The sequence below is a fragment of the Camellia sinensis genome, chromosome 10 (genome assembly GCF_055761805.1).
Source record: "Camellia sinensis isolate YWXY chromosome 10, ASM5576180v1, whole genome shotgun sequence".
Lineage (NCBI taxonomy): Eukaryota > Viridiplantae > Streptophyta > Magnoliopsida > Ericales > Theaceae > Camellia > Camellia sinensis.
Window position 1 is genome coordinate 94824991 of NC_138970.1, and position 25871 is coordinate 94850861.

General features: G+C 33.4%; 1 protein-coding gene across 3 annotated transcripts; it reads left to right on the forward strand.

Annotated features, from left to right (window-relative positions):
- Positions 1–2015: 2015 nt before the first annotated feature.
- Positions 2016–7762, forward strand: LOC114278500 (uncharacterized). 3 transcript variants are annotated; one of them, XM_028220561.2, is made up of 7 exons: positions 2016–2390; positions 3047–3313; positions 4030–4218; positions 4860–4970; positions 5289–5315; positions 5551–6020; positions 6985–7762. In XM_028220561.2, exons 1-7 carry the CDS (start codon positions 2135–2137, stop codon positions 7606–7608), a joined length of 1944 nt encoding a protein of 647 aa, XP_028076362.2. In that variant the 5' UTR covers positions 2016–2134; the 3' UTR covers positions 7609–7762. The 3 variants fall into 3 exon arrangements, with proteins under 3 accessions (XP_028076362.2, XP_082747999.1, XP_028076364.2); XM_082891873.1 differs by having other exon boundaries at positions 2028–2390; positions 4030–4167; XM_028220563.2 differs by lacking the exon at positions 4030–4218 and having other exon boundaries at positions 2028–2390.
- The last annotated feature ends 18109 nt before the right edge of the window (positions 7763–25871 follow it).

Below are 25871 nucleotides of genomic sequence, written 5' to 3' on the forward strand. Positions count from 1 at the left end.
CCGGATGGATTGTTTGTCCGTACTTCAATTGTTTAACCAAACATCGGATTAATAATTTTATTAGACTATTAGTAAAATCCCAAGCTCGTGTCCACCCAAACAAACATGGCTTAAAAGTAAAAAAACAAAATATATATATATATATATATAAATATATAGAAAAGGCAGCAACCACCCCTATAAGACATCTATGGTTATTATCTGTTATAGTTTTGTGTTTTGTTTAATTGTTTGAAGGGTATTTATGTGCTTGGGGCAACTCTATCTAATACAAGTACATGTATCCCAAGGGAGAGAACCCTAAATTTTTGGTCTCTGTCAATTCAATGAAACCGATGAACCACACAAGCTGATTAGATGCATTGGGGCAGAGAGCTCATTAACCGCATATGGGCTCTTTTCTTCTTCTTGTTACATTTAACTTGGTATCATGGTGTCATTCTCCTATATTCTCGTATTGTGAACTGAAAAGATTGGTATTCTTCATTTACAATTGATATGTAAAAAATATATATATATATTAATAATAATAAATAAATACAGCAGCATGATTGACTTGACGAGTAGTGTTCACCGATAAATTTTTCAAAATTTTCCAAGTCCATGTGATATATTTTTTCTATTTCTTTGACGTTCGAAAAAATATGGCCTATTTTTCTAAGATCTTCAATCAACCTTGGTTTTGATCAAATGAATGCTTGTGAATTCTCTTCTATGGTTGTTGACCACACCGTTGGGAACGTTACGCAACCTTATTTTTCAGTTGCAGAAGGTTTTTCAGGCTCCAAGGAGGTCCAGCTAGGGTGTTTTGAATACAATGAGTTTTTTCCTCTAGTTTTCTAGAGTTGTTGGTTTATCTGAGTTGGTTTTGACACTATTTAAGTTTTCTTATGGTTGAGTTTTGTCAGCTTTGTGGGCATTCCTTGAGATTTTCTGGGTTTGTGAGACATATTGAGGAAAATGGTAGCATATTGAAGACGGTCAAGTAAAATGATCGCACAACAATGTGCAAAGAGCAAAATTGAGAACCAACCAAACTAATAAATAACCAAGCAAACCAAACTAACTCCTCCCTTCAAGTTAAAGGTGTAATTTGGGTGGACTAAAGTAATAAAAAATTTTAATTTAATATTTGTATAGGTCTGAATGCTTATTATACAAAACACAAACAATTTTCATATTTGTAATTTTATATATATATATTTTATTTTCAAAAAATGCAATGGTCAATTAAAGACATTTTTGTGTGTGTGTTTGAATTTGGGTAACCAATCCTACTCAAATTATCTGGGATAAATTTGAGCTTAAATTTGGACAAGTTGGTCGAGACAAATCCCTTAATCTGAAGAGATCCTCAAATTGACCAAACCTGGCCAAGTTGCAGTGCAACTTCAAGCTAGTATTTATAATTTTTGTTGGGGGGTTTTGGGTGAAAAGGCCTTCGTAGTAAGTTTTTGTTGCCAACTCTTAACAAACAACACAGATTTTCCTTCAAAGGACACTTGCTTGCACTATGAATATGGTCAGTTCTCTCCGAGGAGCTATACTTTCGGGATAAACATGAATAATAAATAAGATTGGAAAACTTAATAATTTTCAAGACTTGTACATGATAATGATGACAATGGAAGCTCATAGAAATAGAACATAAGAGTCTTGGACTTGTCATGCTGATATAATCTGATACGCAAACGATATAAGTTGATTATCGCAAATATTAACACATATATTTCGATACCCGTTGCTTAAAAACCATGAGGCAGACTCTCATTTGGCCATTTTCATTTCTTCATATTGTTAGGAGTTGAACTTGTTATGGGTATCTCGAATTTAATCTGACAATCTTAAAAATTCAACAAAATTATCGTTTTGCTAATAAACGTCCAAATTGCTGCATAAACTTCCTACTAATCACCATTCCATCACAAAGTGTACTTTGCTTGGACAGTACTCCCGACTATGTATTTTTTAGAATTCTTTTCTTGCGTAACTAATATCTCCTTTATTCTCCTCCTTTTTATAAACAGAATTGCTTGACAACCTTTACTTTGCTCTCAAGACTCCTATAATTAGCAATTCATTTTTTTCCTATCCACATGAAACTCAAAAAAGTTTCAGAGTTCCATTTCCAAAAATGGCAATCTCACCAACCAACAGCTTCACAGCTCCTCCTCCCATCATCAGTCGCTCCCGAGCTTTCAAGCTTACATCGGATTGCAATTCATCAGAGTCATCCACACTCCTCTGCAATTTTCTCAGACAGGAAGGCGTGCAATCGATAGATGCGCGAGGCAACACTCTCCTCCATTTTCTCGCCATGTACGGCAATTTATCCGCCTTCCAGATGCTTCTTGGGGATGGTATACTAACCAATGAAGACCTTGCAATAGGTAAATGTTAAATCGTTATTAACTCACCTAAAAATTTAAGTTTAATTTTTTTCAACAGTTTTGGCATCTCTTTTACTTTGATCATCTATTCTGTTTATTTTCTTTTAAATTTTAGTATGTAGATCATCTATCAAAAAATACAAAATAAAAAATAAAAAATCAGATTAATCTATTAACCATAACCATATAATCGCGTTGTCTTTATAAGGACAACAAAAATTATATCCTATTATTATTAGATCAATTTTGAATTTTTTTTTTGGATAGAAATTCTACACAATCGAATGGCCTAATAACAAGCTGAAAAGCAGATAATCAGAAATGACAAATTCAAAATACCTCTCCTCAAACTTTTAAGTAATCATTTTTTTTTTCAATTCTTCAACTTATTTAAACTATTTTTTTTAATTAAAAAAAAAAAACTCCATAAACTGTACCAAATAATTTTATTGGTTGCCCCCACAGACTAAACTCAACGGTCCGATCCACTCGTTGGAGAAAAGCTAAGTTATTTAATTGTCGAGTAGATATTGAGGTTTAAATTTCTAATTATAAAATTTATTATATGTTCTAATATCATATTAACTATTAACTCATTGAAAAATCTTAACTACTAGAGCGAAGGATAACTTTATTATTTATTTTCACTTCACTAGGAAATAAAAAAGGTGACACGGCGCTGCATGAGGCTGCGAAGTTCGGTCAGAAAGAAATTGTGGAGGTGCTGTTGGAGTATGAGAGAGATTTGGTTATGGTGAGCAATAATTTAGAAGAGACTCCTCTATTCACTGCGGCTTCGTGTGGAAAGAAGGATGTTTTCGATCTTCTCATCAAAGATGGAAGAATTCACAGTGATCATTATGTGATGGCGAGAACTGATGGTTCCACTGTTCTTCATGGTGCTATCATGGGAGAATATTTTAGTGAGCTCACTTTTCTTTCTTTTCAATGAATTCAAAATATTTTTCAATTGGTGCTTTCCTCGATACTTTTATCGAATAATACCACTTATCCTAGTGAGTTTTACGAACTTACTAGACCAGAAGTTTCTCAAACTCAAACATTTACTTTTCTAGTTAGAGATTGTTGGTATTATCATTTATATCTAGTACCATGAGTGAATGGAAAGTTGAATTTACATTGAATTTATAAGTTCATCATCCCACATAGTTGTTCATGTATGAGTAGAAGATTTGGCCACTCAAAACTAGTACTCATTGATTTATTCAAAAAAATAATGTCGGATTGTGATTTTGCTTTGTATGAGACCACTTACACTTATAATGAATTTGTATTTTTTTGTGCATAAATTCTGAAAATCTAGCAATTCTCTTATTTTTTGAATTTTACGTGAAGCACTGACAAAACCAAAATCATCAAATACGCACATGATTCAAAAATTTAAAATATGCATTTTTTATTTTTTGCATTTTCTTCATTAATCTTTTTTTGGTAAAATGCTAAAAATACCCCTCCTATTGTTGATTTTGAACAGTGCTACTAACCAGGGATTAAAATGTAACAAAATGCATATTTGAGAGACTATTTGTATAATTAACCCTTTATTTATCTAAAGGCAAACTACTAACTAGATAACTAAATAATTGAATTTAATATATATATTTTTTGTGTGAACTAGGTCTTGCTATGAGCATATTGGAAACATTCCCTAAACTTGCTCACAAGTATGATAGCAAAGGAAGGACTCCCTTGGATTTGCTGGCCACAAAACCCTTGTCCTTTAACAGTGGCTCTTCTTATTCCCTGGTCAATTTGGGTAGTAGGCCTTTCATTCCCGTCCAGCTTATTGCAATTTTTGTATACTTTTGTAAGTCCTACCATTACTATATATTAATAGTCTTTTCCATAGATAAAGAAATCGCAACGCATATTTAATGAGATAGATTGTTTATCTCTCAACTATCCAACAAAAATGAGTCACTGTCTCCTACTTGTAAAATTTTTTGCTCCATGATTTGATTTGAAAAATACGTGGAGACTAAGAAGTATGGATACTTCTAAAAAGGTAGCATGTCGTGTCTGATACAGATATGACACTCGTTGGACACTTTCCAACACTTAGACACATAAAATATATTACAAGTTTAAATAAAATAACTTGAAATTCTATGATAAAATAAAAACAATATAAATTTATACTTATTTTCCTCCTTTAGACTTTAAAATTATTATTTTGATTTAAATATTCACACACACATATATATATATATATATGATATATAATAATTATTTCTGTAACATAGTATAAATATATAAAATTATATATTTTACGTGTGTCTTCCACATGTCTTGTCCTACATTTTTTTTTTTAAAATTATGTGTCGATATATCCATGTCGTGTTATGTCCATATTCGTATCATGTCGTGTCACGTATCTATGCTTTCCTAGCTCAGAGAGTACTCCATCAAAAGAAATTTTAGATGGTGTCTTTGTTTATTATCAAGTAGGTATTCCATCGATGGTTTATGGGTGGAAACATGCTGGTGATGAGGAAAATCAACATCAAAATGGACATAATATCTCCAACTTTGAGCATTTTGCAACAAAATTAATCCCAGGTTCGATTTTTGTTTTGTTTGTTTTTTACTACGAAAAATTAAAAAAAAAAAAATTCACCCTATGCCCAGTTTTTTCATCTCCCACGTTGAATATGAAATTTATCTTGTTGATCCACGTAAACAAGGACTAAAAAAAAAAAAAGAATGAAATTCATTGGCGATACATATAGTAATCAATAAATGTGGCTTTACAAGTCCTTTATATATGATTACATATATGTTGCATTTTCAAGAGGAGTTTGTTTTTTTAATCCCTAGCTTATTTTTCTATTTTCACCTTTGTTTTTCTTTCACCTAATTAGTTATTTCTTACCCCAGGGTTCAGATTCAGAAGGATTCTCAGAGGTTGGTTGCTTTTACTCTTTAATTATGATAAAATTATTATATGATCTTTACTCTTACCCCATATTATGTGGGCCCTGGATTTATTATGCCATTTGCTCAAAAACACCAAATTACTTATTTGAGTTAGAAAGTCTATTAGTATTTTAATAATAATTGATCTCTTATAAACTTGTTACTATGATTATAGATAGGGACTTGTTTCTCTCCTTATTATTCTTTCTCTTCTTTCTCCAAGTTTGTGCTTGGCTTAGAGAAATTGATGATGCAAAGCAAAAACATGAATTTGCACTCGCACTGGCAAAAAAGCTGGTAAATGAAGAGAATGATTGGAGTCATTACTCAGAAGGCAAATGCTTAGATTCCACTTCAAAAAACTCAGACAAGAAGACAAAGTTAAAGAACCCAATTGTTCACGCAATGGAAAATGGCATCATTGAGTTGGTTAAGGAGATTTTAGAAATATTCCCAGATGCTGCATATAGCTTTGACAAGAATGGAAAGAACATACTGCACATAGCTGTTGAGCAGAAAGACAGAGTTCTATATGATTACTTGAAGAAAAATGTTGATCACAAGAATGGGATGTTGTCAGATGTTGATAATGATGGGAACACTGTATTGCATCTGGCAACCAACGTGGGAACCAGTCCTAAAGTTGTTCTTGGAGACTTGAACCAGATGACGTGGGATGTATGTTGGTTTAAGGTACGATTAAATGTATTTAGTTTACCAGATAAATTTCATCATTTTTATTATTATTTTAGGCAAACTCTCCATTATAAATTTTTGTTTCTAAAAGGTGTCGAGCTCTTAAAAGTACCCCTTGCACATGCAGTCCCTCATTCAACACAAACTAGATAACTTTTTAATAATGCACACCTTATAGTACCCTAGCAAATCGACACCAATAATAAGGAACCAAATCCTATGCCATTTTTTGTCTTGTCTCTCTGTCCCAAAGCCCCTCTACTATATAGGATTAGAGTCAAAGAGAGATAAATCGTATGGAAGAGAAAAATTTAGGAGGGGATAGAAGAAAGTGAGATGAGAGGCTCCTCAGCCCAATAATAAGAATGGGAAAATCTTAGTTGTTGTATGAGAACACTTCCTAGTAACTCATTGTTCAACAGTTCAACTGTTGAAAAGTTTAGGGCCATCATAATTGGACATGTTACTGGAGAGAAGCCAACCCCTAGTAATATAATGGAAAAATTACATCCTTGGGCCCTAACCAAAACTTCAAACTAATATATATTCGGTTTACAGCCAGTGTACCCTAGCAAATCAATTCCAATAACAAGGAACCGTATCTTTTGTTCCACTATCCTTTGTAACTTTGTCCCCAAAGCCCCTCATTGATCATGATTAAAGTTAAAGAGATATATTGTATGGTAGAGAAAATATTTGGGATAAAAAAACAAAAGATAGTATGATAGAGGGTCCTCAGTCCCATACTAAGAATGGGAAAATACTAGTTGTAATAAGGGAACAACGTCTTTCCACTAACTTGATGTTCAATTGTGAAGGAAGTTGGGGCCCATCACAATTGCACGTGTTGTTACTAGAGAGAAGCCAACCCCTATTAATATAATGAAGAAGTTGCATCCTTAAGTTGTAAAACTTAAAACTAACATATATTCGACTTATTCTTTATTCTTTTCTTCCACAGCGTGTTTGGTACGACTCTCCTCCACACTTTTTGTACCATGAAAACTCTAATGGAATGACAGCAAAAGAACTATTTGAAATAAACCACATAGATCTACGAGACAAGGCCGAAAAAGCTTTCAAAGATATGAACAATGGCCTCATGCTTGTTACCGCTCTCATTGGCACAGTCAATTATGCAGCACTCTTCACCCTTCCCGGAGGTTACGATCAAGACAACCAAAGCAAAACCTATGGCGAGCCCGTTCTCCTTATCCGGGAGGATACAGAGGATGATACTGTGAAGTTCTTGTGGTACATATCTATTGCCCTATTTTCTTCCCTATTCGCCTTGGTCGCCATGCTTTCAATTCAGTTGTCACGATTTCGTAGCAACGACTTCTACATAGCCTTGCCATTCAGATATATTGTTGCTGTGATGGCTCTTGCTTGCTCCACAATCTTCACTATCACAGCATGTTTGCAAGCCTATATTCTTGATCGCATATCTTTTAATTCGGATTCTTACATGTGGTCTGCTGGTATTTTGATGGCCCTAGTTTACATAGATGCATTATACCTGACCTCTTATTACATGTTCTTTGTGATTGGTTGTTCATTCGCCTATAAAGGTCAGGAAATGTAGAATTCGTTTGTTTAATTGGTATGTATGTGCAAGAATATCAAAGAATTGCTATTTTATATTTGTGACACAATGACTTGTACTAAGATTGTTTGAATTTTTATATTGATTGTAATAAACAGATGTATGCAAGTTTCAATAATACTTGTTCTTCTCACGAGATAAAGTTCATTCACCAAATATTAGTTGAACTGACGGAAATTTAAAGTGCAGTAACTTCTAAAATAATAAATTTCCTCTAAAACAGATTAAAGAATGATGATGTAAGATCAAATTGTGCAACCCTACGAAGATCATTTATCTGTTGAATGAGTGTCATGATATCTATCATGGGACTCTAGGGGTGAGCATGGATTGGTTTTGTATTGTTTAGAGGGGAACCACAAACCAAACGCTACCAGATGTTCCTAGAAATTTGGATAAAATCAAATTGTAAAAATTGTGGAACTAAACTTCACCAAACTTGTATAGTGTTTGATTAAGCTTTGGAACAACTGTTCAAGACAAAAATCAATAACAAATAAACTTGTACAACATATGACACAATGAAAGGACTCATAGATGAAGTTTTAGAAGCAAAGTTGTGAAACTTAAAAATTAAATATGGATATTCGTACACTTGATTTTTTATGAATAATTTTATAGATACTTTTTATGTATGATTTTATGAATGTGTGTTTAATTTATGAATTTTTTTATGGATGCTTCAAGGAAAAAATAAATCTTTCAATGTACAGCGATGGGGGCCTAGACAACTCTATTGTAGTTTGGCAACATGACACTAGAGTAATCCTATTTGTATAACAATGTATCACTGAACAGGCACTTCACAAGTGGCCTAAATTAATTTCTTGTTATCATCTAATTGGACGGCAACATAATGCTGGGAAAAAAATATTGTTCGGTAATATGGCATTGGAATAATTCAAATTAATTAGCGTTGCATTACCGAATAGGCCAACCACAAATTAAAAAATCATTGTTTGGAAGAAAGTGGCTCTGTAAATGTATAGTAACAAAATGCTGGAGAGATCTACTTTTTTCGGCAGCATAACACCGGAATAATGTAAATTATTAAGCATCGTGTTACCAAAATTAGTAGTGTAAAAAGATGAAATAGTTAATTTAGGATTAGTTTTGGTAATATATTGGGTGTGTAATGAGAATTACATTTTGTCTAGTGGTGTAATGAGATGGAGGGTGTAAAGAGGTTAAATAGTGGTGTAAGTAGAATCACCCTTTTTTATTTTTTATTTTTTTCAATTTTACGCACGTGTAAAATTACCTTTAAGGATAAAACACTAAAATTAAATATATTTTATTCTCTCTTTACACCCCTTAGTCTTCAATCCCTACTCATCTACTTCCTTTCTCAATTTTTCTTCTCTCTTACACATCTCTTTTCAAAAAATAAGAATCATAGTATTTTGATCATAGAAGAAAACAATGGATGAAGAAACAGTGGTGAAGAACTATAAAAAAAGTGAAATGGTGAGATTTTTTTTTTATATTTGTTTGGTAGGTTTTTGTTTCGTTTTTATGGATTGTTCTTTGACTTTTGTTTGGTGTTTTGAAATCAAACAAAATAAAATAGTCTGGCATCACATTGCCGAATAAAAAATATATTTCTAGTAACCAACTGTCGAATAAAAGATACTTTTTTAGTAACCCAATGTTGAATTTTTTTAATTTATTCGGCTACTCATTACCGTGTATTTCCAGTTTCATTTTTTTATATTTTTGCTTGGAAAGATTATACTTCTACTCATTGCAACAATGCAAGTACTGCATTATTAGTGAACTCTAATCATGAATTCATTACAAAAGAAATTTGTTAAGGTTTTTATTTTTATTTTTTTTATGAATACGATTTTTTTACGAAACGACAACATATTGCTGGGGAAAAAAAAGGTTTGCCAGGTAACATGGCACTGGATTAATTCAAATTCATTAGTATTATATTACCAAACAAGCCTGGCACAAATTTAAAAATTATTGTTTGGAAGAAAGTGGCTCTATAAATGTATAGCAACAAAACGCTGGAAAAATCTATTTTTTCCGGCAACATAACACCAGAAGAATGTAAATTATTTAGCACTGTGTGACCGAACAGGCACTTCGCTGTGGGCTCCACTCACTGTCTTCCTTGCGTCTTTCTCTTTCCCCTACTGCGTCTCTTTCTCTGTTCCCTTATTTTTCCTCAAAAAACTATTAGTGTAAAGAGATAAAAGGGTTTTGAAGAGTCTTACTTTAGGGTTAGTTTTGGTAATATAATTGGTGTAATGAGAATCACATTTTTTTTAGTGGTGTAATGAGATGGAGGGTATAAAGAGGTAAAGTAGTAGTGTAAGTTGAATGACTCTTAAAAAAGTGATACATACACACAAAATGTAACACAAAACATTTACATTATGACCAACTATTTAATTATGAATAATGAACTGCTCATTGTTACATGTATTATATTGTTGCAAAAGTTTTCATATATTACTTTTGTGATATTTTATATATGTCAATGTCTAATATATAAATATATAAATGTAAATTGACATATATTACTATATTTATACATTGTCAATCTGTAATGCTATATTACCATCGGATACTCTAATTTTCTAACATATATCGCTTTAATAATATAGTTATATTTGCTAGAAAAAAATTGCTGGATTGTATATTATTCTTCTATCAACTTATATTCAATACATATATACATACATGTCATACAAACAAGTGTCCACAACAAACACTTTTAATAACAAACCAAGATTTTTGCAAAACACCTTTATCACAACAATAATTGTACTTTTTTTCCTTCACAGAAAAATCACATTATTAAGGAAAAATAGATTTTGAAATTTATAACAATATGATATCGACTCAAACTCTTACGCATCAAAATATTTTTATAATAATGAGTTATAATGATGAGTAAGAAGAAAAACAAGAAGATGGTGAAACAAAAACTATAGAAGATTTATTGCAAGTTGCAACATACTCTGCAAGCAAAGTTAGACGAGTTGAAGCAAAAATTGTCCTATCTGTTATGAAATTTAAGAAAAACAATGTACCTCATGCACACATTTTGGTCAAATTACAAGAAAAAAAATAAAATCAAATGATGCCCAAACGTTATCGTAGCAACTTAATGATGCAGAAAATAAATACATCAAATAAAAAGTTTCAATCAATTTTTGTCATATGTTGATTACTTATAGATGACATAACTTGACAATTTCATGAAAGTGACCTACAAACACTTATAAGCACGGATCTATAAATATCGTGAAAACAATTATGAAATTCTTATATCGATCGAAATATTAAGTTGCAATATCATTCCATTTTTTTTAAAAAAAATTATTCCACATTTTCTACATAAATAAAAATATACTAATGACTAATGTTATATTTTTCATCATGCAAGATATTCATGGCATATAAAACGAGACTGAACAACTCTTGGTGTATAAAAATATATTATATATTGATATTAATGCATTCTTACACCAATAGTATGTAAATAATATGCAATAGTGGGTTCAATGAATTTGTATTATGAGATGAACTATTAAATAAAATCGTGTAATTGTATAATTAATTTCATACCTTCAATTGTATTAGAGATACGGATTATGAAAAATTGAAGTGAGAAGTTGATAGAAAACGATTTGTGTAATACTATATATTTAAATGACCTGTTTATTATTTATTCTTTAAGATAAGATTATGGTCTCAATAATCTAGCTATAAAGTGATGTTTATGTTTATAAAATTTCTCATTTATCATTTAAATTCTTCAGCCGAGTATGTATTCATTTATTGCTTAGTTGTATTTTGGATACAGATCAATTTGCCCATACAAATCTCCATACTTTATATATATATCACATACCAATTTAAGAGACATATATAATTATAATACTAATAGTTGGTAAAAAAATCACATGCCACGTGCCACGTGCCCAACCACTAGTCTATTAAAAAACATATTTTAATACATTGTAAAATGTCAATTATCATAAAATTTATAGTTACGTTCCGTTTGTTTGTACTTTCTCAAATTTTTGGCATTTGGTATAATGAAAGACAAATATTAACAACTGTCCATGACACTTGTAATATTGGGAATGTGAGAAAAAGTCTCTTGAAGATGTATATAAGAGATTAAGATGTGTTTTGAAATTTATAAAAAATTATATTGAATTTAGTGATTAGTGTTTTGTGATTTATATATTTTTTTGTTCCTCTTTTTTTTTTTTTGGTGCTTTAGAGGCACTTGTTAGGCCTAGTTTGGGAAGACTAAATAAGTGTACTTTTTGACTTTTTATGAAATATGGGTTGGGTTTGGGTTGGGTTTGAAGTGATGTGTTAGAGAGGTGATGTGACTTAAATAAGATGATGTGACTTAAATAGGATAGTGACTTTTTAACTTTTTATCTTTTTTGCCTCATGCCAAACTTGACCTTAGTAAGATCCATAACGAAAAACAAGAGTCAATGGAAAATATTTTTTTATAGTTAATGAAAAATAAGTTTATTTAGGCACAAAATATTTTTACTTTTAAAAGGTAAAAAATATTTTTCAGACTAAAATCTTACTAATGCTACCACACCATCACAATTGTTATCGCCATCGCCATCGCCACCACCACCTTTACCCCGCCATTGCACGTTGCCGCTACCATCACCACCTCTTCTTCCACACCATCACCACCGCTATTGCCACTACTACTTCTGTCGCCGCCTCTATCACCTCCACCTCCAACTCATTAATATAATCTCAAATACAATATTTTGAAGGATGTAACCAAATATAAAAAAAAAAAAAAAAAAACATTTTCTATGAAAAATATTTATAAAAAAAAAGTTTTGTAATTTTTGTTGAAAAATATTTTCTTCTAAAAGAAATGTAACATTATTGTAATCTCATTTCAACTTAAACAAATATAACATTATTGTAATCTTATTTTCACCTTGCCACATATCACACACAATGAATTAGATCAATCCAGTTGTTTACATTGCACTCGTTGAGTTGGCAAAATCTTTCATTAGCCAGTAATTTATACAACAAAATTGACATTGTATAACGGCATTTCGAAGAGATTTTTAAATGAGACTTGTTAGTTATTATAATTAATATTATTATATTTTAATCGCTCTAATGAGTTAGTTATTATAATAGCTATTTAAACAAAAAATTTTAAAGCTAATTACATTTGAAGAGTTTTGAGAGGATTTTTAAACAGTTTGTATGTATAGATAGGTAAAATAAATAGCAGCATTGGAGTATATAGATTAAAAAAAAAAAAGGTAAAATAAAAAATTACTTTTTTTACATTTTAGCTAATAAAAAAGGAAGAGAATGATTAGAGTTGTTCTAACACATTAACCCTTTAATGAAATCATAAATTACTAAGAGTAACTCTAACATGCTCTTTAGAGTATCTCCAACAGGAGAGGCATTCGTGGGTGATTATTCGGTAGTTCGAGAGTACGGCTATGCGGTACTCCGAAACTCATGTATATTTTTCAGCATTTAGAGCATTTTAGTCATTTTGCCTAACCTTGTTACAAAATAGAGTTTCAACAAGGTACACTAATGTAGGCATTTTGGCTCATCCTCAGTTGACTTATATTTGGATAGCCTTCAAGGCTAGACAATCAATTTTTAGAGTAGAGTGTTGTTAGTGTACACTATACAAAATGATTAGGCAAAATATAAAATGTAATTTTTAATATATTTTTTGTAGACATAATGCCTATAAGTATTGGAGTTGCTCTTATATTGTCCCTATTATTTTACCTAATCAAATCATAATTTCAATGTTTTAACATGCTAGACAATAATTTACCCCCAACAAAAAAAAAAATGCTAGACAATACAATAGGCAAACTAGCGACGTTTGGATAGCCAAGAGAGACTAGGTAAATGGTAAATGATTTCTCTCATTGAAAATGTCCACGTATAAAGAGTTTTGTTATAACACAAATAAACTAAAATAATTAGATAAAATAAAGAGTGTACTTTTGTAATAGGCAAAATGCCGTACGGTTTTTTTTTTTAATTTTTATTTTAAAAATAAGCTTAAAGTAGGGTGATTACAAATATGATTCAAGCTGTTGAATGGATTCATGGATTGATTGGGGCAATCTTAAACTAGCAGGAATACAAAATGCATCACCAACTGGTTCATAGAAAATACAATAATGTTATATTCTCTAATTTATTATTCTTAAATGACCCTTAATAATGTGACATTAAGGTTAAATCTCACATGATGAAATGCTTGACAAATTAAAATTTGATAATTGTCAAACACTTCATTAGGAGTGATTGTTAAGGGTGATAAATTAGGTATTTCAAATATTTTTCTAAAAAATATAATGAAAGATTTGGAATTATATCCAGTTATGAAAGGATTGACTTGAAAAATAAATCTCAACTTACCGTTCCATTACACTTTCTATGATCCATTAGATGTTTTAATTTTAGGATAAACTACCAATAAGTTTTAATAGTTAAACTTAATATCAATTTTTTTTGAATATAAGTCATAGTAAAATCGTCGCTAAAAATAATTTATTGTGATGAATTTGGCATGTTGCTAAAAATTGACAATTAGTGACTTTTTTGTCAAGGTTTTTATAAATTGTCGTTAAAACTTACAATTAGTGACGTTTTTATGTGACGAATTTTTCTAACTATCGTTGAAAGTAAAAAATTAGTGACACGTTTTTGTGACAATTTTTTAGAACTATCGCTAAAACTTATAATTAGTGACATTTTTTGTGACAATTTTTAAACTGTTGCTGAAAATTAACAATTATTGATGTTTTTTTAATAGTGTTTGATGAAAAACGCCATTAATTATTGTAACGCCCTCAAAATAATAACATTAAACCCATCCATATAGAGACATGCATTGATACATAAAAGGTCTACATTCATCTATTCATCAGAGTATTTCATTACAAAAGTATTACATGTTTACAACAAAAACAAATGCCCTACGGGCTTACAGCTTTCCAAGTTAACACTTGGTTACAAAAGAGAGTGCTAACTTAATTACCCATTAAGTCCTTGGCTTGAATCTATAAGTAATACAATCAAGGAAAATAAGGCAACAAAAGTATGTCTGCCTCTAACCTCCCAAGTTATGTCCTCAGAGGTGGCATGCTACCTGTACCTGAAAATGATGTTCCCATATAGGGTGAGCCACAGCCCAGTAGAAATATACTAAACCGACTATGAACAATGCCTAAAAGATTAGCAACTGATAGATGGTCAATACTTACACTTCCATTTACATCTTATTATAATTCCATGACAGTCAAGTCTATGTTACAATTCACTTTCCATTTCTTATTCAACTTTGAGTTTGAAAACAAGGCTCAGTACTTTGGCCAAAACATTTGATGAGATTATAGTTCATCACTAGAACACTTTCAAAACTCAAGGTGGATACACATTTTGGTGTTGTATCAATAACACATAAACTACCTCCATACTTCACAAACGATGATGATATACATTTTAGTGCTATATCAAATTAAACAAACATTTCAATAGATAAGCATATAAGCTATATCAACACTTTAACAAATAAGCATGTGAGCCATATCAGCACTTCAACAGATAAGCATATGAGCTATATCAACACTTTAACAGATAAGCATATGAGTTATATCAACATTTCAACAGATAAGCATATGGGCTATATCAACACTTTAACAGATAAGCATATGAGCCATATCAACACTTCAATAGATAAGCATATGAGCTATATCAACATTTCAACAGATAAGCATATGAGCTATATCAACACTTTAACAGATAAGCATATGAGCCATATCAACACTTCAATAGATAAGCATATGAGCTATATCAACATTTCAACAGATAAACATATGAGTTATATCAACACTTTAACAGATAAGCATATGAGCCATATCAACACTTCAATAGATAAGCATATGAGCTATATCAACATTACAATGGGAGAGCATATGAGCTGCATCCCTGGGTCCATCCCTCATCTTCCCTTAACCATTAACCAGTTTAGAGGTACATCCCCCATCTTCCCCTAAACTATTAACCGGTTTAGAGGTACATCCCCCATCTTCCCCTAAACTGTAGAGTACATCCCCCATCTCCTCCCATACACAAGTAATGCATATAAACACAGAATCACATACACAATCAATCAATACAAAAAGTTAATGTATTCCATCAACTGTCTACACATAATGCATATAAACACATTGGCCATATGCACAATCAACCAACACATAAAGTTAATGTATTCTATCAACCGTCATACTCTATGACACATCCAACTGATTAGTTTTAGTTTGCCTAATCATCATGCATTGTCTACAACAATCAACACTACCCTCCACCGGTAGCCCAAAGCAATTATTTCTAAGCAAGAAATAAATGCACAAATGGATAATATATCAACATTTCAACTAGATGAGCAATAAAAGATTCGGCTACACTCTTTAGTCCCATACATTCCCAATTTCAACATTCTCAATTCAATTCCTCGTTTTCTTCAATTAATTATATGCGTTAATTAATTAAACCAATTAGGGCAAATTACCATAATTCACATAACAACCCTAAGGTTCCATTTCCATCAATGTCCCAACATTAATCTCATTTCTCTATGCCTAACATGCATATAGGTTTATATATTTAAAACCCTAACTTTTGTAAAATTACACAAAGGCCCAAACTATCTCAAAATTACCCAACAACCCCCGACATATCAAAATGCTAAAATTCAAAGACAAAGCTCATAAGATGGAGTAGGTTATCCCTACCTCGAATGATGGGGCTCAACGAAGGAGATGAAGAAACGGAAATGCTCCAAATCCCGAAATTTTCAGATTAAAAGATAGCTCTCGACGATCAACACAACTTTTGTAAAGACCCAAGGTAAGGAGAACACCCTAGCTAAATCAAACCCTAGAGAGAAGGGAGATTCTAGAGAGAGGAGCTCTAAAAAATGGGTTTTTGAAAAAGTAGGAGAGAGAAAGAAAAGTGAAAAGTGATTTAAAATCACCCAGCGGATAACTCATATACGCACGACCCGCTCGAGCTGAGAATAGAACGCTCGAGCGTCAGGCACAAATATCTGGTACCGCTCGAGCGTAAGGATAACCGCTCGAGCGCCAAGAAACAAAAGCAAAACACATCCACTCGAGCGTGAAGAACCAGTCCCCTCGAGCGCAGATTTTCATCTCTCAGAACTTTTCAGAAAGAGAACTACCCGCTCGAGCGCCGACAATCCCGCTCGAGCGCGACTCGCTCGAGCGCAAGAAACCCGCTCGAGTGTAGAAAACACACCTGCAGAAGTTTTGCAGGGCCACGAAATACTGGAAGTGTATAAACCCCGCTCGAGCGGACAACCAAAAAAAACAAACTCCGCTCGAGCTCAGGATGACCCGCTCGAGCGCAACACCCAAAAATCTGGGCAACAACACTAGAGACCAAAACTCAATCTACCTGTTCGAAACATGCCCAACACATCCTAAAACTCAAACACTAAGAGTAAAGGATAGAAATGAGAATAAGGCGACAACACAACCACAGAACCGAGTCCGGATTACAGTTAAGCACGAAAGGGAAAACCGGGATCGCTATAATTATTATAGGACATATTGGATAATAAGTTCACCTATTAAGAGACCTATACGTAAGTCTCTCTTAATTTTATGTTTTTAGTATTAGTGTTCCCAAAAATCTTTTACGATTTGTTTCTTGATTTTTTTTTTAAATTTAAAACTAATTTGAAAAAAATAAATATAAAAAAGATATATTTAAAAGTTTTAAAAATTATTTCTGTCCCCTCCCCCCCTCCCCCAAAAAAAGGAAATTATTTGAAAATTATGAGTATTTTTTTTTATATAAATTTTTTCACCAAACTAGTTTGATATATATATGTATATTTTTTTTCAATATACACGGTCCAACGCTTCATGTTCTTTTAAGCCTTCGACAAGGTGTGAAAGACTCAGGCAATTTTATAGGCGAATTTTTTTTAAGATTCTTAATATTAAGATTTTATAAGATAAATGACATACAAATTTTTAAAGTAATTTCATAGCCTATTTTTTTTTTAAAGATTCTGGATATTAAGCTTTTATAAGATAAATGACATACAATATTTTCATAGTAATTAAGGTCCCTTAACATTTTTACAGAGAAAATTCAACTCAAAGAAATTTTGCCCGACTCAAAGAAATTGCGCCCGGTGAAATTTCAATTTTCATAGAGAAATTCTTTGATTTCACTGAGAAATTTTGAAATTTTTCTGTGAAATTTTGAAATTTCTTTGAATCAAGTAAAATTTCTCTTAGTCGGGTAAGATTTCTCTTAGTCGCATTTTTTCTGTGAAAATGTTGAGAGACCATAGCTAATAAAAAAAAAATATCTCGGATCTCTCTTACTACACAAAGTTGGAGAGAGGTGTTTCACTAATTTTTTCAATTTTATAATGTGCCTAATTAATGACTATTCTTAAGATATTGAGTGAATAAAATTTTAAATAATATGATACGTGACGCCCCCATATTTATACCACAATATGCTACCAACCCAATATATGAACAATAAGCAAAGGTATACAATTCAACAACTTGAATCTGTCACGTTATCATAAATTTCTTGTTAAGTTCAAAGTAATAAAATTACAATACACGATAATATAAAAATCTCCATCTAAATTGCCACAAGGGCTTATACCTTTCCAGACCAAGAGCCTTGATTCAATAAATAAAATTCCTAACTGGACAAACAAGCTCAATTGTTGTAGGTGAACAACATCAAAGAAGTTTCGGCACTCCACATTGAATTCCATTCGCTTTTCGACACTATCATGGTACACCTTCAACACCTGGATTTTTAGGGTATCCAGCCTATAAAAAGGGAGTGAGCTTTGATGCTCAGTAGGAAATAAACTTAACAACAAATAAAGTATGCTCCAAGTGATTATGTTCATGCAATGTCATGCCATGCATACAACTTCACTTTATTAGAAAAACCAATTTGTAAAATGCTAAATTCGTATTCCAAGTTTGACCCAATTTGTTAACCATTGATTTAACCATGAACCTTCATTTTGTAACAAACTCCACGTTACATGTCACAAACACTTCCCATATTTACTGGCCACCAAGCACGATAGGGCAAATGGGCACCTCTTACTTTTAGAAAACCTCAACATTCACCGGCCACCAAGCACAAAGGGACAATTGGGCACCCATCAATCATTATAACTTTCCCCCCACATTGACAGGCCTACAAGCACGGAAGGGCAATTAGGCACCTCAACACACAACACATTTCAAAATAAACCATTTTTAATAACTCTACCCACTTGATTCCAAGGCCATGAAGATACAATGCAATGCAATTGGTTCGCCAATATCATAGTTTGCCTAAGGTTCAAATCATTATTACAAGAATAATTAACATGAAACATAAGCAAGGCAATCTTAACAATTTCCATAATCATCCAATACAACAACATCAATCCCAAATTCTCTATCATTCCAACATCATGTGAATATCAACTCAAAACAACTCCAATTCCACTTTTAAACATTACTTAGGTAAGTTATCTCATTCCCATTAAACTCCCAAGCTCAGGTTCCAAAATGATTTAGTCCACAACTTCTATCCCCACACTAGTTTCATCAAATTATTAGGATTTACCCATTTCATAATCTCCATGTATTCCAATACCATATTAATGTAAATTTTAACATAAGACTATCAATTAGTCTTAAAATCCCTTTTTTACTTAACATTCAAACCTAGGGTTTTAAAGAAAATTGAGGGTTTTCCTCTTTTCTTAGTTAAATCCTCAAATCATCAATTATTATTTATCAATATACTTAAACATTCAATACCCTTTGAAAATTTGAGTGAAAACCCCTTTTGTACTTAAACCACTAGCCACTAATGTTTTCTAACCCATAATCAACTCAAAATCCCAAAATGTCACCAAAATCACTTTGAATCATAAGTATTTAAGGCTAAGAGAACTCCCTACCTCAAACTTAGAAGAGGAAGAAGGAAAAAAAATCGAAAAGTTGACGGTGACGAAACAATGATTTGCTCTGATCGAAAGGAAACCCTCGACAAACTCTATACTTAATCTCAAAGAAGAAAGGTGAGGGGCTGCTTCTAAGTAAGTAGATCTGAAGATCTTTGAGCGAAAAAGTGAGTTAGAGAGAGAGAGAGGAGTGATTCACAGTTTAGAGAGGGGAAAGAGAAGATAAAGTAAAGAAAATGGTAAGTGAGGACCATATTTATAGTGCTAGGTTAAAGTGAAATAAAGTCCCAAAGTCAACCCAAAAGAACAAGTCAAAATCCCCAAGAAGCAGGGCCTAAAACCGAACTAAAATCTGAAAAAAGATTCATAGGGGTCAACCTTTGTGTTGGTGGTGTCGACCCTTCAAGAAGAATTGACAAAAAGACAATGCTGGCAACAAACAAGGTGTCAACCCTTGGACCCAAGGTGTCAACACTAAATTTTAGCAACTAACTCCAGATTTTGCAGTAGACAAGGGTCGACCCTTCCTAGATTGGTGTCGACCCTTGAGGTTAACAAGAAAAGGCAAGTGTCAACACCACCAAAGGTTGGTGTCGACCTTAAATTGCAGCAGTGATCTAGGAACACGGTAGCAAGATGGTGTTAACACCTCCAAAGTTGGTGTCGACCCTTGGAGCAAAACAAGACAAGGAAAAGGAGGCAGTGTCTACACCAACAAGGATGGTGTTGACCCTTGAAGCCAAAACCAAACATAATGAGAGAGGGAAAAAAAAATGACCGCCACAAATACAGTTTTCCAGATTCAAAAGCAATAAATGGCTCGGGTTTAAGCCCGAATCGCTATAACTAAGAATCCGACAAACATACAAGTTTTAAGGTGACAGGCACCGATTTACACCTATCCAATACGTATTAGAATCCAAGTCATTACAATCTCCCCACCTTAGGAAGTTTTGTTCTCGAAAATGAAGAAAAGCCATAACCTATAAAAGAAAACACAACACCAACCCAAGCTTAGATCCTATTTGGGATAAGTTCCTGGATCCCGGTCTAACACCTAGGGCCCCAAAGACATCCCAAAAAAAAAAAAAAAAAAACTCCAAGGGAAAATCACAAATGCCTCGTCGACTTATATAACTCACTAGGGTCTATGAAACAAGGAACAACAACCTCAACAACAACAGCATATCAGCAACAACAAGGACTTAAAGACGTCAACCACGTCTCAACCACCAACAATACCCAAACCACCCTCGAGTGCTCAACACCCATCTAAGAAGAACAAGAAAATCTGTAACACCCCGAAAATTGGGCAGGATATATATATTTATGCAAAAAACCCACTTGATAGGCAAACACATATATATAGCTAATTATTCCATACATCTATTTCTATTAAATCCCAAATGCCAAATGCATTCTGTTCACATCTCAATGCCCCGGTTCCAATCCCAAGCATGCATTTTACAACAAGTATGAAATGGAAGCCAAACAAATAATGAGTGCCCTACAAGCTTACAAATTTATCCAAGAACATTCTTGGTTACACAAAATGAAATTTCAACTCAATGCAAATACAGCCCTAGGCTTACATTCAACAAGTAACAATAAAACAAAAATGAAGCCTCAGCTCCGAGTCCTCCCAAGTCAGCGCCTTGGAGGAGGCATATCATTTGTACCTGAAAAAGTTTCTCTTATAGGGTGAGCCACAGCCCAGTAGAGATATACTATACAACATATAGACCATGACAAGACTAAAGAGGAGTATGCTCATACCATGCTCATGATAAAACAGTTTATCTCTCTTTTTATAAAGCATGCAATACTGAGATGCAACAATAGATATAAAACCATTTCCATTTTAAACCTTATCTATTACATGAATACAGGCTTTGTGATTCTCTAGGTGAGTGTCTGCAAGTTGGCCCTAATGTACTACCACTGTCATTTTTACCAGCAAACTGGAAGGCTCGGCACCTAACTGCACGGTTCTACACCCCCTACCCAGATTCACCAAGTATTCATCTTTTCGCAAACAGATACATTTCCAAAACATTTCTCAAAAACAGATACATTTCCAATGAAATGAATGTAATGCAATGTCCAATGAAACAAATGAGGAATATGGTTCAATTTACCTATATCTCATGCATTTTTACAACAATCATGGCTATCCTCCACCGATAGCCTAAAACAAATATTTCTAAACAAATATTTAAACAATTAAATTTCAATTTTTTTTCGATAAATACAATCTATTCCACATCTCATCAAATATGAATACCTACACTAGTTTTCATATCACAATCACGTCCGGTAACCTCTCAAGGTCCATTTCTAACTGTGCCGGTTTTATTCCAACAGATACATTAAACAAAATAATACCGTTAATGCCCAAGAAAACATCATTTTTTTTCCAAACTCATTCTCCAAGCATTATTCAATTATGACATTCTATTTTGATCAAAAGTCCCAAAAGTTAAACATAATTCCATTGTTTTCTTTAAAAATGCTCTTTTGGTCACAAACCGGTAAAAATTTCAAAACCAATTGAATCGAAGTCCGTTTTTGTTCAAATTTAAAACATAACTCTTTTATAACCTTACAAACATATTCCAAGTTTATACTTTCACAATTTGGACATCAATTTTTTATTTTTCTCAAAATTTCTCTTTTAAGCAAATAAATCACAAAATTTTCAAAAATTCTAATTAAATTATATACAACTCTAAGCTCCCTATCATCAAGTAAAAGCGCATAAAGAAGTGTAGAAAAAATCCCTATCTCAAGTTAGAAGAGGAAACAAGCAAAAACCCTAATTTTTGACTTTGTTGGATTTCGATCTCCACGGGTCAAAACGTTACTCTCACCAAGCTCTTCACTTTGATCTTAAGAACGATGGTCTAAAACCTAATAGATTTTGGTGGATCATGGCCTGATACCAAAATATCCATTAGATCTATGTTTGCTTCTAAGTAATCACAAGCAATCAGCCGAAACTGAACTTGTTTCCTTCATAGATTTTGCAACAACTTGAGTGGCATATTTACGTGCCTCTAAGTTCAATTTTGGAAGACACAAAATTAATAGACACAGTGTGTTCTCTCTAAAAAAAACTCCTGGGTCAATTGTACAAGCTTCGGATACTGGTTCAGCTTCACCATTTCCATTAAGAATTGACTTTAGCTCCCGAATAAGCTTATTTAACTCCAACATCTTCTCTTTACGCTTGGTCTCGCGAGAGTCAGGATTTTGATCGACATAGATGAGAAGATCATGGGTGGTGCTGTGGTACTATGGCGTATAGTGCAGTAGTGCTAGTTCCGGTGTTGTCCGAGGAGGACCAATTGTTTCAAGCGATGGCCTGTGTGCGGAGCCATTGCTACTATGGATTGAAGTGGTATGAGTAACACGCTCTTTGCTGAGCATGGATGTTTTAGCCATGTGTGTTTATCAGTAGTGATTGTAGCGTGCTGCACGGGGTGTTCTGCTCAAGATGATTCTAAGTCGTTTATGAAGAAGACAAAAAGTGGGTAGGCTGGTTTCTATTACTGTGGGTGGGTTTATAATACCATAAGAGATTTTGTAGCACATAATATAAAATGATATAATATTTTCTCACCACAAAATATATTTCGTTTGATGGTGCACACCATAAATATTTGTAACGCTCTCAAGATTATAAAATAAATAATAATAATAACAACAACAATAATACATGGTTACAAACGGGTCATGATTCAATCAATTGGGTCCAAAATGAATAGAGTTTAATAATTTAAAATAAATCCCCAACTGAGATTAAAATATAAATTCAATTTGATTCAACTCATAACAAAATCACTCTGACACAAAACTCTCGGCCAACTCTCATAACAAGAGAGAGCTCAACACAAAGCACGGTCAAAAGACAACAAATACTGCATAACAGTTACATAACACATAATTAGCAATTCAGGCTAGATCACTACACAATTCAACAATACAAGATAACACACCCAAGTTAAAGAAAATTCCTTCTTTTCTCCATTTTCCTTAAAACACTTTCCTTCCTCAAAAGGTGCTCAACTTCACACCGCCTATAACCAAAATACATTTTTGATCCTTTACTATGAAACTCCACACTTTCCAAAACCATTTTCCAAAACAACAAGTGTTATTCATAACACAAAACTAATTCCATTTTCGTGATTTGTTAGATTGAGCTTTTATTAAGTTAAAGACTTATATATATATTTTTTTAGAGCTAAGACAATCTCAGTTCAATAAGACCATTCAAGGCCATAACACCAAAAGAAATTTGTTGTTTCGCCTTTCCCAAAATCATTTCTCAACACTTCCCCGATGAACCTCAACAGTCACCCAACAACACGCATCACATCGACGGTGATACCATAACACCTACACCATAGCTCTATTATACAATCCCTAGATATTAGCATGGTGCTAACCACATACGAATCATAAGAAGAAAGAAAACACAATCACCACTCATATAATGGAGGAAAAGCACTCACCCAAAACCTAAGTTTCCACTTGTAACTCCAAACCAGTTACCACAAACTCACACCAACTTCTCACTTGACTATACGAGACTCAACGCTTTTCAATTCCACACTCCGGCATTGCTCCGCCTTAGATGCTTGTACTCAATGCCAACTTTGACTATATACCAACCAACCCGGATATTAACCAACCGACTAACCATACAACAATCCTATACTTGACACTAAACACCAACATATTGTCTATCTTCACTAACTCCGATATGGAGTTCCACACACACTCTCACATTCCCAGTGAATCACACTAGATCCCTCAAAGTTAAACCACACTATTCTTACTCCCAAATTAATCCGCCACGCATAAGCCTACACGACAAACACATCTGTACATTATATATGCGTCTGAGCTGAACTCCTAAAGGCAGAAATACATAACTCACCCTCCTCAAATCAACACATACATATACCCGTGGCAACCAAACACCTCACACTAAACCCACAAGGACCGATGTGGTCAATAACATCTGCTCCACACAACTTTACTATATCACCCGGAGTTCTACTTACAAACCGAAGTGCAACAACAATCATACCAACACCAGGCTACATAAGGCTAACAAACAACGAACACGCACGCCAAAGTAACTGAGCGCTATCAAACATTATACCATTCAACAATACATTAAACATATTATTGTCACACCGAGGCAACCTCCTAGGATAGTCCTGTGACCAATCCTCTCTCTACAAATACTTTAATTCAATTTAAGACTCATAAACCAATACATACTTTATTCAGGGAATAGAAACAGTTACATAACAAAACGCTAAGATTACAATTTTTGATAGTACTTTCCAACATAAACAGGTTCCAAGATTTAATTACATTACCACACAGTTGGGTTCCGAGAACACACATACATATATATACATATGCAATATTTGTAATTACACTTCCTTATCTACCACATCGTAGTATTATCATACCAAAACAACAATAGATCACACCACTCCCTCCCAACATTACCGTCCTTACTAGGATCAACGAACTGGTTCTGTCTTCTCTCAGGGCAATAGCACTTAACATGGCCCGTTTGATTGCACTTAAAACAAACAGGCAGTCTCCTATCTTGTAACTGGACTGACTGGTGGAGTTGTTCTTGGTTTGAATCTAATGGAAGGCCGTACGACTGCTGGGATCTCGAAGGACTAGCGACTCCTACCGACTAAGAGCAAAGTCCCTTCACATGCCCTAATTGTCCACACTGATAATAGGTGGACACCTGACCACTACCTCGAGACTGGTTCTGAGGATGAGCCGATTGTTGTTGTAGTCGGCTTCCTTTCCTTTGAGGGCAACCTAAAGCCTTGTGACCCTGCTGGCCACATCGAAAACAAATCATCTTATTCTGACTGGTACCTCCTAAACTCGTCCCTGTTGCCAAACTCTGAGGCTTGGTCTACTGTGATTGCAAAAGCATTCCAGTGCTACCTTTCCACTTCTTAGATATTCCTGAGTCACCCTGTGGCTCGTTTTCCCTTTATCTTTTGCCCTTATGTTTCTTTCCCCTTTCCAAGGTGATTTCCACATGTGCGGCTGCTTCTACGAGTCTATCATAATTTCTAATCATACTACCAACCACTTTCATCTTAATTTCCCACCAAAGTCTCTTCTGAAATTCCAAACAACG

Coding starts and splice junctions, on each gene's coding strand:
- LOC114278500 (XM_028220561.2), top strand. CDS start 2,135: ATGGCAATCTCACCAACCAACAGCTTCACAGCTCCTCCTCCCATCATC. Junction 5,316..5,550: donor ATTCAGAAGGATTCTCAGAG/GTTGGTTGCTTT, acceptor TCTTTCTCCAAG/TTTGTGCTTGGCTTAGAGAA. Junction 6,021..6,984: donor GGGATGTATGTTGGTTTAAG/GTACGATTAAAT, acceptor TTTCTTCCACAG/CGTGTTTGGTACGACTCTCC.